The following is an 18,255-nucleotide window of genomic DNA, read 5'->3' on the forward strand; positions in this document are numbered from 1 at the left end:
CTAATGACTAGTGATGTTGAGCATCCTTTCATGTGTTTGTTGGCAATCTGTATATCTTCTTTGGAGAAATGTCTATTTAGGTCTTCGGCCCATTTTTGGATTGGGTTGCTTGTTTTTTTGATATTGAGCTGCATGAGCTGCTTGTATATTTTGGAGATTAATCCTTTGTCAGTTGCTTCATTTGCAAATATTTTCTCCCATTCTGAGGGCTGTCTTTTCATCTTGTTTTTAGTTTCCTTTGCTGTGCAAAAGCTTTTAAGTTTCATCAGGTCCCATTTATTTTTGTTTTTATTTCCATTTCTCTAGGAAGTGGGTCAGAAAGGATCTTGCTGTGATTTATGTTATGGAGTGTTCTGCCAATGTTTTCCTCTAAGAGTTTTATAGTGTCTGGCCTTATATTTAAGTCTTTAATCTATTTTATTTTTGTGTACAGTGTTAGGGAGTGTTCTAATTTCATTCTTTTACATGTAGTTGTCCAGTTTTCCCAGCACCACTTACTGAAGAGACTGTCTTTTCTCCATTGTATATTCTTGCCTCCTTTATCAAAGATAAGGTGACCATATGTGTGTGGGTTTATCTCTGAGCTTTCTATCCTGTTCCATTGATCTATATTTCTGTTTTGACACAGGTTATATTTGGAAAATAAAGTTAGTAGGGCTTGGGGGACTGTTGGCTAAGGAGTGAGGTGGTTAAAAAGAGGGAGAAGTCAAGGATGACTCATATCTGGTTTGGAGATCAAGGATGATCTTTCTATTTCTAGCTTATATGGCTAAGTGGATGGTAGTGTCATTTATTACCACACAATGGGGAAGCATGTTTATTTATTTATGCATTCATGCATGCTGCACCAGGTCCCAGTTGTGGCACACAGGATCTTAGTTGTGGCATGCAGCCTTCTTGGTTGCAGCATGCAGACTCTTAGTTGTGGTATCCATGTGGGATCTAGTTCCCCAACCAGGGATCGAACCCAGACCCCCTGCATTGGGAGCACAAAGTCTTAGCCACTGGACCACCAGGGAAGTCCCGAGAAGCACGTTTTAAGAGGGGAAATAATAAGTTTAATTTGGGATTAATTGAATTGGAGGTGCATGTGAAACTTTCAAGTGGAGATGTCCAGAAGGTAATTGGAATATGGGTCTAGACTAGAGCTTGAGGGCAAGCCCTGGGTTGGAGAAAGTGCTTTAGGAGTTATGAGCACATAGGTGGGAGTGGAACCTCTGGGAGACGATGAGGAAAGAGTAAAAGGAGTGAGAAGAGGGCCCAGGACTGAGCCCTTGCGGAGGAAGAATAGGAGCCTAAGAAGGACACAGAGAAGAAAGGGCCAGCGATGGGGGAGGAAACCAGGTGGAATATACAGGAATCCGGTGGAAGGAGGGAATTGTAAGGAGAGAGTAATCAATAGTGTGAATAGAGGTCCAGGAAAATAAGGTCCGAGAAGTGCCCATGTATCTTCCTGTTTCGATGCTCCCACAATATAGGTTGGTTGGTTTGTTACTGTATGTGCAATAACCTTTCCACATACATTTCCTACAACTAATGCGTGAAGTTGTTACTGGCAGTGTCTGGTGGGCATTTGTGTCTTCTTAAGTGGTGCCAGCTTTCATTGGCATCTTCTGTGCTCATCTTTCCCATCCTGAATTGAGGATATTGAAAGCTCAACTGTGGCTTGGATTCCAAAATGGACTCTAAAGTGTTCTTAGACTAAATGTTCAATCCGTTTCCTTTCTTTCTAATCTTCTACCTATCAATCTCTCTCTATATATATATCTTTTTTTAAACTTTTTTTTTTTACAGATACGTGAAAGAGGCCAAAGCAGCAACTAAGAATGGATATCTGGAAGAAGCACTTAAACTTTTCAATTTGGCAAAGGACATTTTTCCCAATGAAAAGGTGATGAGCAGAATCCAAAAACTACAGGAAGCCTTGGAGGAGTTGGCAGAACATGGAGATGATGAATTCACGGATGTGTGCAACTCTGGCCTGCTGCTCTATCGAGAACTGCACAACCAACTATTTGAGTACCAGAAGGAAGGTGTAGCTTTCCTCTATAGCCTGTATAAGGATGGAAGGAGAGGCGGTATTCTGGCAGATGATATGGGATTAGGAAAGACTGTTCAAATCATCGCTTTCCTTTCTGGTATGTTTGATGCTTCACTTGTGAACCATGTGCTACTGATCATGCCAACCAGTCTCATCAGCACGTGGCTAAAAGAATTTGTCAAGTGGACCCCAGGAATGAGAGTCAAAACCTTTCACGGTCCTAGCAAGGATGAACGTACCAGAAACCTCAGTCGGATTCAGCAAAGGAATGGTGTCATTATCACCACATACCAAATGTTAATCAATAATTGGCAGCAACTTTCCAGCTTGAATGGCCAAGAGTTTGTGTGGGACTATGTCATCCTTGATGAAGCACATAAAATAAAAACCTCATCTACCAAGTCAGCAATATGTGCTCGTGCAATTCCTGCCAGTAATCGCATCCTCCTCACAGGAACCCCGATCCAGAATAATTTACAAGAACTGTGGTCCCTGTTTGATTTTGCTTGTCAAGGGTCCCTGCTAGGAACATTAAAAACTTTTAAAATGGAGTACGAAAATCCTATTACTAGAGCAAGAGAGAAGGATGCTACCCCAGGGGAAAAAGCCTTGGGATTTAAAATATCTGAAAACTTAATGGCAATCATAAAGCCCTATTTTCTTAGGAGGACTAAAGAAGAGGTACAGAAGAAAAAGTCAAGCAACCCAGAGGTCCAGCTTAGTGAAAAGAGTCCAGATGTTGGTGTCATATGTGAAATGCCTTCCCTTTCCAGAAAAAATGATTTAATTATTTGGATACGTCTTGTACCTTTACAGGAAGAAATATACAGGAAATTTGTGTCTCTAGATCATATCAAGGAGTTGTTAATGGAGACACGCTCACCTTTGGCTGAGCTAGGTGTCTTAAAGAAGCTCTGTGATCATCCTAGGCTGCTATCTGCACGGGCTTGTGGTTTGCTGAATCTAGGAGCTGTCAAATTCTCTGTTCAAGATGAAATTGAAGGGGAAGATTCCTCAGATGTGGACCATATTGATCAAATAAGTGATGATGCACTGATGGAAGAATCTGGAAAAATGATATTTCTAATGGACCTGCTTAACAGACTGCGAGACGAAGGGCATCAAACTCTGGTGTTTTGCCAGTCAAGACGAATTCTAAACATCATCGAACGCCTGTTAAAGAATAGGCACTTTAAGATATTGAGAATCGATGGAACAGTTACTCATCTTGTGGAACGAGAAAAAAGAATTAGCTTATTCCAGAAAAATAAAGATTACTCTGTTTTTCTGCTTACCACTCAAGTAGGTGGTGTTGGCTTAACACTAACCGCAGCAAGTAGAGTGGTCATCTTTGACCCTAGCTGGAATCCTGCAACTGATGCTCAAGCTGTGGATAGAGTTTACCGAATTGGACAAAAAGAAAATGTTGTAGTTTATAGGCTAATCACTTGTGGAACTGTAGAGGAAAAAATATACAGAAGACAGGTTTTCAAGGACTCATTAATAAGACAAACTACTGGTGATAAGAAGAACCCTTTCCGATATTTTAGTAAACAAGAATTGAGAGAGCTCTTTACAATTGAGGATTTTCAGAACTCTGCAACCCAGATGCAGCTTCAGTCTTTGCATGCTGCTCAGAGGAGATCTGATAAGAAACTAGATGAACATATTGACTTCCTGCACTCTTTGAGGATAGCTGGAATCTCAGACCATGATTTGATGTACACACATGACCTATCTGTTAAAGAAGAGCTTGATGTGATTGAAGACTCTCACTATATTCAGCAAAGGGTTCAGAAAGCTCAATTCCTTGTTGAATCCGAGTCTCAAAATACAGAGTTCTTAATGGAAAGACAAAAAGCTGGAAATGAGGGGATATGGCTGAGAGAACCTGTATTTCTTTCTCAAACAAAGAAGAAATGCCATGAATTAAATAAACCACAGCCTCGGCCTTCACCTCTTCTACCAACTTACCACACCCAGGAAGAAGAAATCAGTCACCAAATGGCAAGTGTAATCATTGAGGATCTGCCCGAAGAGAGTGAAAAACAAGATCTCGCCAGGAGAAAGATGAACGTTACCATCCCACAAGATGGTAGGCACCCGTGTGCAAGTACATTTGATGCTGATTTTGTAGCTACTTTACCCAAGGGGTGTGAAGATGTAGAAGAGATTTGGACTGACTCTGTATCAGGAATGGCTCTCCAAAAAGAGGCATCGCAAGAGGGGCCTATGCGGGAGGCACAGCAAGAAAGCCCTCAGGGAAGTTTCAATTTTTTACCTAGCAAGTCAGTCAGAGCTGATCTTGGGCCAAATCTAGATCAACTAGAGGAGGATGAGATTTTACATCACTGCAATCCCTGGCCTGCTAATCCCGAAATAAAGGAATATCAAAGGCCAGAATCAAATGTGTCTGTTATTAAGATAGCTGATGATGACTTAGCAGCAGCCCACAGTGCACTACAGGATGCTCAAGTGAATGAGGCCAAGTTGGAAGAGGAACCTTTAGCATCTTCAGCGCAGTATGCATGTGACTTCAATCTTTTCTTGGAAGATTCTGCAGACAATGGACAAAATTTTTCCAGTCAGTCTTTGGAGCATGTGGAGAAAGAAAATAGCTTGTGTGGCTCTGCAGCTAATTCCAGAGCAGAGTCTGTGCATAGCAAAGCATGTCTCAGTGTGGATCTTTCTGAGAAAGATGATGAGCCAGAAGAAGTAGTAGTTAATGTGAAAGTCAGAAGAAAAGCTAGATGTATCGATTCAGACGATGAAGTTGAACATGATACTTTTATTACAGATACTTCAGGCACAAACCCATTCAACACATCTCCCTTCCCGTTTTTATCTGTAAAACAATTTGATGCCTCAACTCCCAAAAATGACATCAGTCCACCTGGAAGTTTCTTTTCACCTAAAATATCTGATAGTTTAAATAAGTCTATAAACTCTAGAAGATCCCTGGCTTCTAGGAGGTCTCTTATTAATGTGGTTTTAGACCATGTGGAGGATATGGAGGAAAGACTTGACAATAGCAGTGAAGCAAAGGTTGCTGAAGATTACCTGGAGGAAGGAGCGGAGGAAAGCAGTGGTGAAGCCCCAGAGCATACAGAAGAAGATCCTTCCAGAGAAACACTGTCTTCAGAAAATAAGTCTAGCTGGTTAAGTACACCTAAGCCTGGTGCTCTGGCTCAGGAGACCTTTCCTGGTGACCCTGAGCCTTTGTCTGGTGGACAGTTGGTTGACTCTCCCCAGGATGAGGCACTGGAGGCTGCAGACGACTATGAGACTCTTGTCTTGCGTGGAAAAGAACTGAAAGAGTGTGGAAAAATACAGGAAGCCTTAGACTGCTTAGTTAAAGCACTTGACATAAAAAGCTCAGATTCTGAAGTCATGCTCATGACTTTAAGTTTGTATAAGCAACTTAATAAAACTTGAGAATATAACCTGTTTATTGTATTTTAAAGCAAAACTGAGTATAAGGTAATTTGTTCCCATAATTGGATTCTTTGGGAGCATGAAGCATTCAGGCTTAAGGTGAGAGAAGTCAAAAAGGGAGTTTTTGTTTCCAACTTTTTTTTGTAAATTTTGCCTTTACCACCTGCTCCTGCTTTCTCCTATACATATATTCTGGTATTCTGAGCACGAGGTTAATATTTCTTTACTCAAATATTCTTGTATTTTTCTTTTAGGCATACTCTATAAACGTAATAGAACTGTGTTATTTCTAGAGAAATTTTTGTAACATTACTCTGGCCATTTTAAATTTTATTCTGAAAATGATCAATTTTGTATATCACAGTTCAGATAATATTAAAGTTACTTTTCATTTACTTTCTTTCACTGAGATGATTGATATTGGCAAATGCATATAAAAATTCATTTAGGCAGAAGTTTGTCATTAGTATTCCAGATCTAAGACCCACTTAACATGCTATTGTAGGCTCTCGGTTCACTATAGCCGAAGACTAGGATAAGCTACCTGGTGCTGGGCTTCTTTATCACAGGTACCCTACCCTGGAGTCCCTTTGCCTACCATTTGGCCATCCTTTACTCACCACCAGCTGCATTCTGACACATGCTAGCACATTGTATCTTTGGGTTGTAGACTGAAAAGGAGTTAGTTTGGTTCCCTCCCAGAAACATAAAGTGCAGCACAGCACTCTGTGCTCTGTCACTGGAGAATTTATCAAGTACTATGTATTAGGTACTCTACACAGGTTTCTTGTTTAATCCTTTGAGGTCGAGGGTAGCATTTCCATTTTTTAGTTGAGGAAATGGCTCAGTGAGGCTGTGACCTGCCCAAGATCACGCAGTAAGGGGTGAAATGGATTGTTAACCGTGTGTTACCTAGTGAAAAGCCACTATAATAATTGACCTTTTTTTTTTTTTAGCGCTTTAGTTTTTCATTATTTATTTATTTTGGCTGCACTGGATCTGTGTTGCTGTGCACAGGCTCTCTCTAGTTGCGGCGAGCAGTGGCTTCTCTTGTTGCAGAGCACGGGCTCTAGGCATGCGGGCTTCAGTAGTTGTGTGCACGGGCTTAGTTGCTCTAAAGCATGTGGCATCTTCCTGGACCAGGGCTGGAACCCATGTCCCCTGCATTGGCAGGCAGATTCTTAACCACTGCGCCACCAGGGAAGCCCCTAGGTTATTTATTGATAGTACAAAATTTTGCTCTTACCGAAAGAAATTATTACAGTCGCCCCTCAGTATCCAAGGGGGATTGCTTCCAGGACTCCCTGCGGATACCAAACTCCACAGATGCTCAAGTCCCTTATATAAAATGGTGTAGTATTTACATATAACCTACACACATTCTCACATGTACTTTAAAATCATCTGTAGATAACTTATAATACCGAATACAACATAAATATAAAATGCGAATAGTTTGTAGATACAGTATAAGTGTTATGTGAATAGTTAGGCCTGTGCATGGCAAACTCAAGTTTTGCTTTTTGTAAGTTTCTGGAATTTTTAAATTAATTTTTGGCTGCGTTGGGTCTTCGTTGCTGCCCGTGGGCTTTCTTTAGTTGCAGCAAGTGGGGGCTACTCTTCGTTGCGGTGCATGGGCTTCTCATTGTGGTGGCTTCTCTTGTTGCGGAGCACGGGCTCTAGAAGCATGGGCTTTAGTAGTTGTGGCTCACGGGCTGTAGAGCACAGGCTCAGTAGTTGTGGTGCACGAGCTTAGTTGCTCCGCGGCATGTGGGGTCCTCCCGGACCAGGGCTCGAACCCGTGTCCCCTGCATTGGCAGGCGGATTCTTAACCACAGCGCCACCAGGGAAGTCCAGCCCTGGAATTTTTTAAAAAGTATTTTTGATCTGCAGTTGGTTGAATCTGTGAATGCAGAACTGTGGATACAGACGACTAATATTTTAGGGAGGGTGATATGATTGAATACATGTCATTATTGGAAAAATATCCCGGTGATAACACTGTATGATTCAGCAATTCATAGTCTGCATCTAACTCCAGCTCACTGTTTCCCTACATGGACTGAATGGCTGTGGCGCACGGGTTTAGTTGCTCCGCAGCATGTGGGATCTTCCTGGACCAGGGCTCAAACCTGTGTCCCCTGCATTGGCAGGTGGATTCTTAACCACTGCACCACCACGGAAGCCCCTAGAGATGGTTTCTAAATTAACTTATGGGATATACTGAGAATCAGATAAAGCAGTTCTCAGAGGGAAGGGACTAACAGGTTAAAAGGAGTCTGCTTGACTTATCTTTTTTTTTTTATAAACGTCAAGTTTTTTTTTTGGTAGGAGTTTATTAATTAATTAATTTTTTTTGGCTGTGTTGGGTCTTCATTTCTGTGCGAGGGCTTTCTCTAGTTGTGGCAAGCAGGGGCCACTCTTCATTGCGGTGCGCGGGCCTCTCACTATTGCAGCCTCTCGTTGCAGAGCACAGCCTCCAGATGCGCAGGCTCAGTAGTTGTGGCTCACAGGCCTAGTTGCTCCGCGGCATGTGGGATCCTCCCAGACCAGGGCTCGAACCCGTGTCCCCTGCATTAGCAGACAGATTCTCAACCACTGCGCCACCAGGGAAGCCCCTGCTTGACTTATCTAAAAGAACCACTGACTGAATACCTACTGCTGTGCACACCAACATTTACCCACCTGATTCTGCACCCACAAACCCATGATGACAGAGTTCATAAAATACGAGGATTATTCAACACCTTTTAAATAAATAAACAACGTATAAAACACATGTAGTCTTTCATACAATTTTATTTTCTCCCTTCAATCATTATAATATGATACCCGAATTTTGTCTTAACTGGAGGATCTGTAAACACAGGCTTATCCGGCACACTTATAGGCAAGGCGAATGCTGCTTCTTGAAATGGTCCCACCATGGACCCTCTGGTCATCCAACCCAAGTCGCCCTGAAAAACCCAAAAGATTTGTGATGTCAAGTGGCCCTGAAGAGGGCACAGTTCTACTGTAGCTTGAGAATTTCCCAACACAAATGCTAAGGTTCCTAGCTTTATTCATCTGGGCTGGAGAGAAGTAGGCTCGACAAGGACAAACAGGGCTGAACCCTGGGCTGAACATACAAACACTCACAATGTTGCTGGGTGTCTGTTAGTTGTGCAAGTTTGGTTATGCCTAGGTTTAGACAAAGGTGACCCGTATTCAACTGTTCACAAGTTGGACATTTCTGCTTTTTTAAGATCTTTAAACTAAGATACGGCTAAAATTAATGGCGAAACAGAAATAATCCCTACTGCTGTGTGTCCTCCATGGGGACCGTGTTAAATGATGAGTGCACCATACCCCTTGCCTGGCTTTATCTTCACTATATTGTGTGGCCACTTCATTGAATTTCATTCCAGACTTTAACTTTTCCATGGCTTCCAAGATTTTTCCATGTTTTTCACACAGAATGTGTCTGACCTACAAGGAAAAAATATGTTCACGTAATACATGGAGACCCAAATGATTCCTTTTCTCACAGTACAGCAGTCATGTCAGGACTACTCCCCACTAGTGAAAAAAACACATTCGCTCATGGCAACGGAAAATCCTGGAAGTCTGCCCAGTTGGGCGATGGCCACAAACCCATTTCCCATATCAAGACAATATTTCAGAACCCAGATTTAGATGGAAAATGGGCACCTGGCTGTGGGAAGCTCCCAGCCTTTACCATGTACCTCAATGGTAACAGGAGGAGGAAACATGATAATGCTTGAGAGCTTAGGTCGAGTCAAATCCCCACTCTCCTGTATGATCTTAGGCATTTTTTTTTTAGGCTGTACCTCACAGCATGCAGGATCTTAGTTCCCCAGCCAGGGATTAACCACTGAACCACCAGAGAAGTCCCTTAGGCATGTTTTTAAACCTCTAAATGTTTCCCCATTTGGGCACTGAGATAACAGTACCTGTATGTTCTCATAGGGTTGTGAAGATTGAGGTGATGCAGCTAGCACTCAATAAAGGTTAGCTATTATTTCATCAGAGTGGGGATGATATGAAAAAAACCCACCAGGAAATACTTTTCACCAAAAGAGGCCCAATGTATAAAGCCTCCCCACAATTTAACACTTTGAAAACGAATCATATGTTGAAGATTAAGAATACTCAACCCGGGGACTTCCCTGGTGGTGCAATGGTTAAGAATCCGCCTGCCAATGCAGGGGACACTGGTTTGATCCCTGGTCAGGGAACTAAGATCCCGCATGCCGCGGGGTAACTAAGCCTGTGTACCACAACTACTGAGATTGCCCGCCTCAAGCAGAGCCCGTGTGCTGTAAAAACTACAGAGCGCACGCGCTCTGGAACCCCTGCACCACAACTACAGAGCCCACGCAACCTGGAGCTTGCTCGCCACAACTAGAGAAGAGAAAAACCGCACGCCACAACTAGAGAGAAGCCCGCGAGCTGCAACGAAAGATCCCGCGTGTCGCAACTAAGCCCCAACACAGCCAAAAATAAAATAAATAACAAATAACTCTTTTTAAAAAAGAATACTCAACCCTAGGGAAGTATTCAAATGTAACCTATGTTTACATAAAGCCATGTTTTAAAAAAATCACTATATCCTTAAAAATGATTTTGTCAAGATATCTGTTTTGTAGGATTTCCCATTTCTCTGTTCTATTCAAATAGAATCCGTTATTCATTTCTTACTGTCGTGTACTAGGGTGGGGGCTAAAGGTGTCTCCCTGTAGAGACAGACAAACCATGGCTGTCCTCAGGATTCAATTACTGAAACTGGGGGTGAGAGGATCCCTGACTGGAAGAGCGACACAGGAGATAGACACAGCAAAGGAAAGAATGTATCAAAAAGTAGGGCTCAGGGAGGCAAACTTCTATAGAATGTGTCCAGCACTGTCCACGGGAGACAGGGACAAACAGTCTGGACACTAGAGCGATACATGTTGGGGGACGAGGATGGCTTCTCAGACCTCATCTTGGCCTGGCTAAAACACCTTCTCAACTGCCTCCGTCTTTCCGCTTCTACACTCACAAAGCAACCTTCTGGTTCAATGATTGGGAAAGTGCACACAGCATTCATGATCATAGAAAGGGGATCCCATCCACCACTTTATAAATGAATAAACAAGTATTCTGCTTTAGACAGTTTGATGGGTTAGACATAATGAGTCTGTAGTACCTGTGGAGTTTGCAAGTGTGACCGACCAACTGGCAACTGTATGAGACTCGTGTCTTAGGAGAGACCAAGTTCCAGAGAATGTGGGAGTGATGAGCATGGAAGTAGCAGCTGACGCTATGGGAGGTGACGGATCACCCTGGGAGGCTACACAGAATGAGAAGAGGAGGAAAGCAGACTCAAGACATCCGTGGAGAATATCAATGTATAAGCAATAAGCAAAGAAAGAAGCTCAACAAGCATGATAAAAACGAAGGGCCAGACAGGTAGAGAGAAAGGTGTGTTAAAAGAAACCAAGGCAAGAGAAAGTTTCAAGGAGGAAATGGTCAACAGGGTTAAATGCTTCAGAGTGATCAGGTTAGAAGTACAATCAATTTAGCAATGATTGACTGAGGACCTTAGCAAAAGCTGTTTCAGAAGAGTAGTAAGTGCAGAAGCCAGGCTTCAGCAACTGACTGAGGAAGTAACAGGAAGCAGGCCGGTAATGTGGGTGGGGTTTCCCCAACTAACTGAGTTAGAAAAGAAGGAGAAAGGGCTCTAGTCAAAGGGAAAGGGTCACAGTCACAGATATATTTTAAAGGTCCCTGGCTATATTTTCAGAATGAAGGGAAAGATGCAGTAAAGAGGGAAAGGTTGAAGACAGAGCAAAGAAAGAGGGTGGAGATAAATGAAGGAGCAAGGCTAGGCATTCAGAGCACTGCTGGAAAAATCAGTTAGCCTTAAAGGAAGAGAGGTAAGAGAGATGAGGGAGGTGTGGGTGAAGATAACTTTGTTGGAAGGGGGCTGGGAAGCCATGAGTTCGTGACTAAAGTTCTAGTTTCCATTTTCTTGTGACAATTATGACAATATTTCAGTTATCGAGTACTTAATACTCGCTAGGCACTGTGCTAAGCGCTTTACATGTGTGATCTCATGAAATCCTCACACCAACCCCACGAGACTGGATCAGTGTTTCTCAACTCTGGCAAATGTCAGAATCACACCAAGAGCTTCTAAAAAATACATCAAGGTCCAGTCCCCACACGCCAGAGATTCTGAGGCAGCTGGTCTGGGGTGGGTCCCTAGGCACTGAGACTTTTAGAAGCTCTTCAGGTGAATCTGATGTACACAGGGGTTGAGAACCCTGGATGAAGTTGTCTGCTGACTGACTGGAGGAGGGTGGTGGATGGCTTGAGGCAAGTGGCAAAGGATCGCTGTGCAGTACTGAGGGCCCAGCTCAGGTTAGAGACCAGGAATCAGTGGCCCCAACCCCTGAGGCTGTGTGACTCTCCAGTGGGGCCCAGCAGTTCTGGGTCTGAGTGTAAAGAAAGTAGATAATTGGATTGATCCTGAGCTGTAGTCTGGCAGGTGGATGCAGTGGATGACCCAAAGAAAAAGGAGGTGGGGCTCCTTGATCCTGTGGTCAAACCCTTCCATCTAATTTCCAGCCTACAAGACATACAGGACTTGGAGAACAGACATGAGGCCTTAGAGAAGGTGAGGCGAACAGGGCAGGCTTGAGGGCCTGCCTGGAAGTCTGTGTGTGGAGAGGAACAGGACAGGATTGGGGGAGGTGGGAAGTGAGGGGAAGGAAGGAAGTTGTGGTCGGCAGGTGGGTTTCAGAATCTGGGCAGCTCTAGTGACACAGGGCAGGGGTGGGTTCAGGAGTGGGGTCTGAAGCAGAATAGCAGGATGTGGAAGGAGCCTAGATCCTAAAAGGCTGGAGGGTTTGGGGTCCCTCCCCTGCTGGGGCCTTCATAAACACTGACAACCCAGCTGTACTCTAGCAGGTGAACAGTTCAACACACTATGGCACTTCCATTCCACGGAACACTACTCAGTAATACAAAGGAACAGACTATGGATACACACAACCGGAATGAAATCTCCAGAGAACTATGCTGAGCGGAAAAAAATCCAATCCCGAAAGGTTACACACTGTATCATTTCACTCATATGGAAATCATAAAATTACAGAAATGAAGAAGAGATTAGTCACTGCTCTGGGGTCAAGGAGGGGGCAGGGGTAGGGGTGGGAGGGAAGTGGGCATCACTATAAAAGGGCAACAGGAGGAATCCCTGGGGTGATGGAAATGTTCTGGATCTTGACTGTAGCAATGACAATCTCCTGGTTGTGCTAATGTACTAGGGTTTTGTTAAGATGTTACCATTGGGGAAACGGTAAAAAGTACATTTACATGTATAAAAGGTACATCTACCTTACAACTGAATAAGAGTCTAAAATTATCTCAAAAGAAAAAGCTTAACAAAAGAGTTTAATCCTAATTAACTTTCCTAGCTAATTATATGCCACTCCTTTCCATATACCTCAGGTATAGCCACACTGAACTTATTTTTTTCCAGAAAGGACAAGATGCCTCTTTAAAGCCATATGCAGTGGAGCAGTCTCTTAGGTTAGGTGCTTGTGAAAGTCAGCACATAACAGTCAAAATTACCCTACAACAACACTTATGAAGATGGTGTACTTGAAACCAACACGTCAGCCCTCAGTAAGCCCAACACAGCCTGTCTCCCCAACCTGTGTTGTAACAATGACCGCTTCTTCAGCTGGACCCCAGGACGAAGTAGCTGGCTTGCATTCAGGCACCATGTTTTATGAAAATTATCTTTGGATACCAGAATCCCACTTTACATGGTTGGATATTCATACATGAATGGAGGTCGACTATGGAAAATCAAATTCATGTCTCCCATCTCTCTCTCTGGGTTCACTGAGTAGAAAAGTGGGCAGAATGGCCCACACTCTTTACATTTGCTCTCCTTTTCTTTGGCTGCATGTGTATGGGTGCATTTATATGATACAACTCCACTACAGCTCTTCTCATATAGCAATGAAATTTCTTTACCTAACTGCTCCCGACTAGACTGTGATAACAGGGACCATCTCTTATCTGCTTTTTTTTTTAAATACCCAGAATTTAATACACTGCTTAGCACAGGGCAGATGTCACTAAATCTTTAATGAATGAATGAATCAAAGTATGGAATCCCATAAACTGACTGAAACGTGGTAACTGCCTTGTTACGTAGCACTAAGCGGTATAATTCTGTTTGCAGATTATATTTTCCCAGGGCAGACACCCCTCTGGCACTAGGTCAAGTACTTCAAGGAATTATCTGCAACCATCTCCCCTCATTTTCATGGTCAGGGCTCTGGCTTGTAGCTCACCAGCAGGGGAGCTATCTAATGAGACCCGTGCCTTTGCCTGTTCATCTCAGTTCTTCGTTTTGTCAAATATTATTTCGTCCTGAGAAATAATTCATTCACTTACTTGGGAAGACCTAACAACACATTTTAAGGAAAAATACTAGAGTATGAAGAAATTCTGGATGTCTGAGAAAACATTTGAGAAAATATTTAAAAGGAATTACTTTTCATAAATGAAAGTGATCTATTATTTTCCACTTTTGTGCTATCGTACATCAGTATTAGGTTAGCCTTAGAATGAGTTAAGCATACTGTCTTTTCCTTTTATGTGAACCAAAATAACAAATGTATATTATTTATATTTAACATGAAAAAAAGGAACAAGTAACTCACCTTTACTGCATTGCCACCACCTTTGGGACCCTGCGCCTTCTTGTCAGAACTATCACTCCCAGAGGCTGCTTTTCCTTTAGAGAAGAGATGACAGGTACTCATTTAAACTGCACCTTCAACGTGTTATGTACAGAAAAGTTCAACACAATAGGAGTTGATACTTCCATCATAGCACCAAGCTTCAAAAGGGAACTCTGTAGACACTTTACTACATCAAGCTAAATTAAACTGTGACTCACCTCTTAAAACAGGGAATTTGTGCCCTACATAAACCCTTCAAGGAAAATGGATACACAAGTGAGTGTGCTAATAGTTGAATGGGAGCGCCAAAAGCCTGGCCCAGATTCTCTGGACCCAATATGAAATCCTGCCTTCTAAGGGCAAACCCCTGAGCTCTTGTGAGATTTCTAATAAGCACTGCAACTATGTATCTGAATACTCACAATTCCAGTAAGTAAAATCTCCAAGAATATATTTTAAATAAAGATCAAATTTCCCACCACCCATATTTGGCTAAAGAACACATTGATGTCCAAACTCCTGGAGTCGACTACATTGCCTATTGATACCTTCCTAAGAAAAGATATCGATATTCAGATTAAGAACCACTGGCAGCATTCTACATTTTACTACTGTGTCATTTTGCTACTATGCCAACTTCTGTATTGATGGCAGCATACTTACTGTTAGAGGCTGATATTCCTAAGAACTATTGTTGGATTAAGTGTTCAGTTCAATAAACATTTCCTAAATAACTAAGTTCCAGGCACTGGGGATACAAAGATGAACAAGCCATGGTACCTTCCTTCAGGGAGCTCATATACTACTGGGGAAGATGGTTATGTTAAGTTATGTAAAATAGATCTTTTCAGGAGAATGAGCTATGCTCTATAGACAGGGGGCTGTGGAAGCACAAAGGGACATTTTAGCCAGTCAGGGAAGCTTTCCTGGATGAGTAGGAGCTGACCAGGCAAAGAAAGGACAGAGGTGAGGAGACATTCCAGGGTGAGGGAACAGTGTAGTATGTGCAGGTAACTATGGGTGAAGCCAAATCTGAGGTGGGAGTGCTGTGAGATGAGCCCAGGGGAGGTGGTTGAGCATTAGGGCATGAGGGCCTGTAGGCCCCATTAAGGAACTTGGAATTTATCCTAGAAGTAATAGGGAGCCATTGAAAAATTTTATTCAGGAGACTCCATCTTACTTGTCTTAGGATCTCCAAAGCCTAGCACACAACAGTTGTTCAATAAATGCTCAACCAAACTGAAAATCCAAAATGCTGACCACCAAATGCCTAAGAAAATGTTACTGCCAAAGGAGTTTTATTACACCAAACTCTTCAAGGGGGTTGCTGTATATTCACTCTAGAACAATGATACCTTCCAATTATTCCATCCTCTCCCCCACTGGATGCTGTCATCTTCTGACTGCCACCTCACTCCCTGATTGACTGACAACTCTGGCAACTTCAGGCTTCCTTTCCACCCTCACCACTGCCATCATCTTGGATGACCTCACCATCTATGCAGAGGAATCATCCAACAGTCTAATCTCACAGTTCTGGACCTCCTTCCCAAATGCCCATGCCTTTTACTCCAGGCCACCTGTTGCCAGGGGCACACGATGGAACTGTGCCACTCAGAACTAGTAGTTCGGTCTCTGGCTACAACTCTGTTCTTCCAGCTTTCTCATGCCTCATTCCCACAACACGGGCTCTTTAATTTCACAGAACCGCCCCCCCACATTCAGTCCCTTTATCCTGCTATGTCCCCCTAGACTATCAGACTTCTCATTCCCTTCCCAGTCTGGATCCCATGCTTGATCATCTGAACTGCGTCCCCACTGGCACCCTTAATTCCCTTGTGCTGCTTTCCTTCTATTATCATTGTCCAACAAAACCTCAACCTTGGCTCAAGTCTACACCTAGCTCTTTTCAGTCCTGTATTGTGCCACTTATATGGTACTAGGTAAATCATGACTAAGCAGATCGTGTCCTCTACAAATTCATGGCCTTCAATCTTAGGCTCTCAGCCCTGAGGGAAATCCTTTTGTAAGTGTTTCATCCCCTTTCCCATCACCCCAACGACTATTCCAAACCTTTACCACTCTCAAGACTCCTACCCAGTCCCTGCCCCGCAGTCTTAAAAACTGCATCCCCATGCTTTTTAATCAAAACCTTCCAGAGAAGTCCACACTGACTGTCTCCAACTTATCACTTCCTGGTCAGTCTTCTAGTAACTGGCCACCCGCTGCCTCCACCCCGGACCCCGAGGACCGCCGGTCTGCTCCCTCCCCCACGCTCCTCACCCAACCCCATTCTCCTTGGTTGCTCTGGCTGCTCTACCTTTCCCTCGTTTCCCAGATACGCTTTTTCCTTTTGGAGGCATCTCCGAAATTCGCCGTCGAGTTCTCAACTGCTTCGGTTACCGCACAAAGCCCCTTCAGGCCCCACCGGTATGTCCTAAACATATGCCTGAAAGTAACATCGCAATTGGCCATCCTTACTGTGGCTCCGGAAGCAGGCATATCTTGGGACAGGCCCGGTCCTTTGGCTCTAGGGCCAATGGCGGCTGAAGAGTCTGACCAATAAGGAGCTTGGGCCGGGTAGAGGGGCGGAGTCAAAGGTTGGGGCCGGGGCGGGAAACCCAGCCTCTGCGCTTTTTGAACTTCTTCTACATGCCCTTATTTGCCCCCAGTCTCCCGCTTCCCTACCCACCTCCTCGATGCCTGCGTAGTGAAAGCCGCGGACCACTGCAGTCTCTCCGCGCTGGCTGTAGCCAATCCCACGGGGCCGCCAGACAAAGGCAAAGCAGGAAGAGCAGTGGCGGCCGCCTCTCCCTCCTGCGCCCTCCTACACACGGGCCTACACTCCCTTACGGGTTTTCGTTTTTAAAGTTTATTTGGCAGCCTGTAGTTGACTAGGTTCAAAAGGTACTTTTTTTTTAACATCTTTATTGGAGTATATTTGCTTTACAATGGCGTGTTAGTTTCTGCTGTATAACAAAGTGAATCAGCTATACGTGTACATATATCCCCAAATAACTAGTGTAAAGCTCTCGGTAGAGACACGAGAAATGGCTTTAAGGAAGGTTACAGACCAAGCTATAGAATATGATTCTTTTTTTAAGAAAAGGCATCTCGTGTACTATATAATATTTGCTTATAGAGGACAGGAAGACTATCCAGCAAAACGTGACCAGTGGTGCCAGTGCAGTGTATGTTTCTGCACAGTTTCCAAAATTTCTGTAATGGTACAGCGTAATATAGTTAAAAGCATGGATTCTGGACCGCCTGGCTTCAAATCGCTGCTCCACCATTTGGTTACTAGCTCTGTGACCTTGAGGAAGTTAGCTCACCTCTCTTTGGCTCAGTTTCATCATCTGTAGAATGGAATTGATGATAATACCTTCTAATAGGGTGTGAAGAGAATTAAACAAGTTCATATTTGTAAAGCACATAAAACAACAACTAGCTTGTGGAGTGTTAGCATAAGGTGAATGAGTTTTGAATTTATGCCCTCAAACGTTTTACCCTTATCCACAACCCCTCTCCTCCCAATATAAGGTCAGGGCTTTTCCTCTACTCCATGAGATAGCTGTCCTAGCTTGCCCCTGCCAGCCAGAATGTATAGGTCCTCCGTCTCAGAGTTTAGTTTTTGGATACAGTCTTGTGGGACTTGGCATGCTTCATGCCCAGACTGGGAGATCAAGTATTTCTGAGACTGTGCCACCTCCAACTCATACATTACAAGCAGCCCCCTCATGTTGTACTGCTGTCATTTCTGAACACGTTACAGCTTAGGCACTCCTTGTTTTGGATTGGGAGTGATCAACTGTGGGGAACACATCCAGCGCTGAGGAGATCATTGCTCCCCCACTTCTGAGGTGGATCCCACCTGTGTATTGACTTTCAAAGTTCAGCTGGGAGATGGGGCGGGTTGACAATGACAGTATGGCCTCATGTTCATCAGTTCATCCACAGCCAGGAGGCCGAGGGGGCACCTTTACTTCTGGTTTTTCTTAGGGGACAGCCTTTCCTGCAACCACTGGCTATGGC

General features: G+C 43.6%; 2 protein-coding genes across 3 annotated transcripts in view; one reads left to right on the plus strand and one right to left on the minus strand.

The window, feature by feature from the left end:
* ERCC6L (ERCC excision repair 6 like, spindle assembly checkpoint helicase) overlaps positions 1 to 5,790 on the plus strand; it is a 50,552-nt gene extending 44,762 nt beyond the window's left edge. The window contains exon 2 of the mRNA XM_060137781.1: positions 1,795 to 5,790. Within this exon, the coding sequence (XP_059993764.1) occupies positions 1,795 to 5,476 (3,682 nt within the window). The 3' untranslated portion in view covers positions 5,477 to 5,790. The remainder of the gene's footprint in view (positions 1 to 1,794) is intronic.
* The window catches only part of PIN4 (peptidylprolyl cis/trans isomerase, NIMA-interacting 4), an 87,073-nt gene extending 70,384 nt beyond the window's left edge, over positions 1 to 16,689 (minus strand). The window contains exons 1-4 of one of the 2 annotated variants that reach the window (XM_060137622.1): positions 16,544 to 16,689; positions 14,203 to 14,276; positions 8,825 to 8,944; positions 8,258 to 8,433 (exon numbers count right to left, since the gene is read on the minus strand). In XM_060137622.1, coding sequence (XP_059993605.1) covers positions 8,275 to 8,433; positions 8,825 to 8,944; positions 14,203 to 14,276; positions 16,544 to 16,586 — 396 coding nt within the window. In that variant the 5' untranslated portion in view covers positions 16,587 to 16,689 and the 3' untranslated portion in view covers positions 8,258 to 8,274. Of the gene's footprint in view, positions 1 to 8,257; positions 8,434 to 8,824; positions 8,945 to 14,202; positions 14,277 to 16,543 lie in introns of those variants that run through there. The other variant, XM_060137623.1, reaches the window with a different exon arrangement.
* Positions 16,690 to 18,255: the final 1,566 nt, after the last annotated feature.

The sequence above is a fragment of the Lagenorhynchus albirostris genome, chromosome X (genome assembly GCF_949774975.1).
Source record: "Lagenorhynchus albirostris chromosome X, mLagAlb1.1, whole genome shotgun sequence".
NCBI lineage: Eukaryota > Metazoa > Chordata > Mammalia > Artiodactyla > Delphinidae > Lagenorhynchus > Lagenorhynchus albirostris.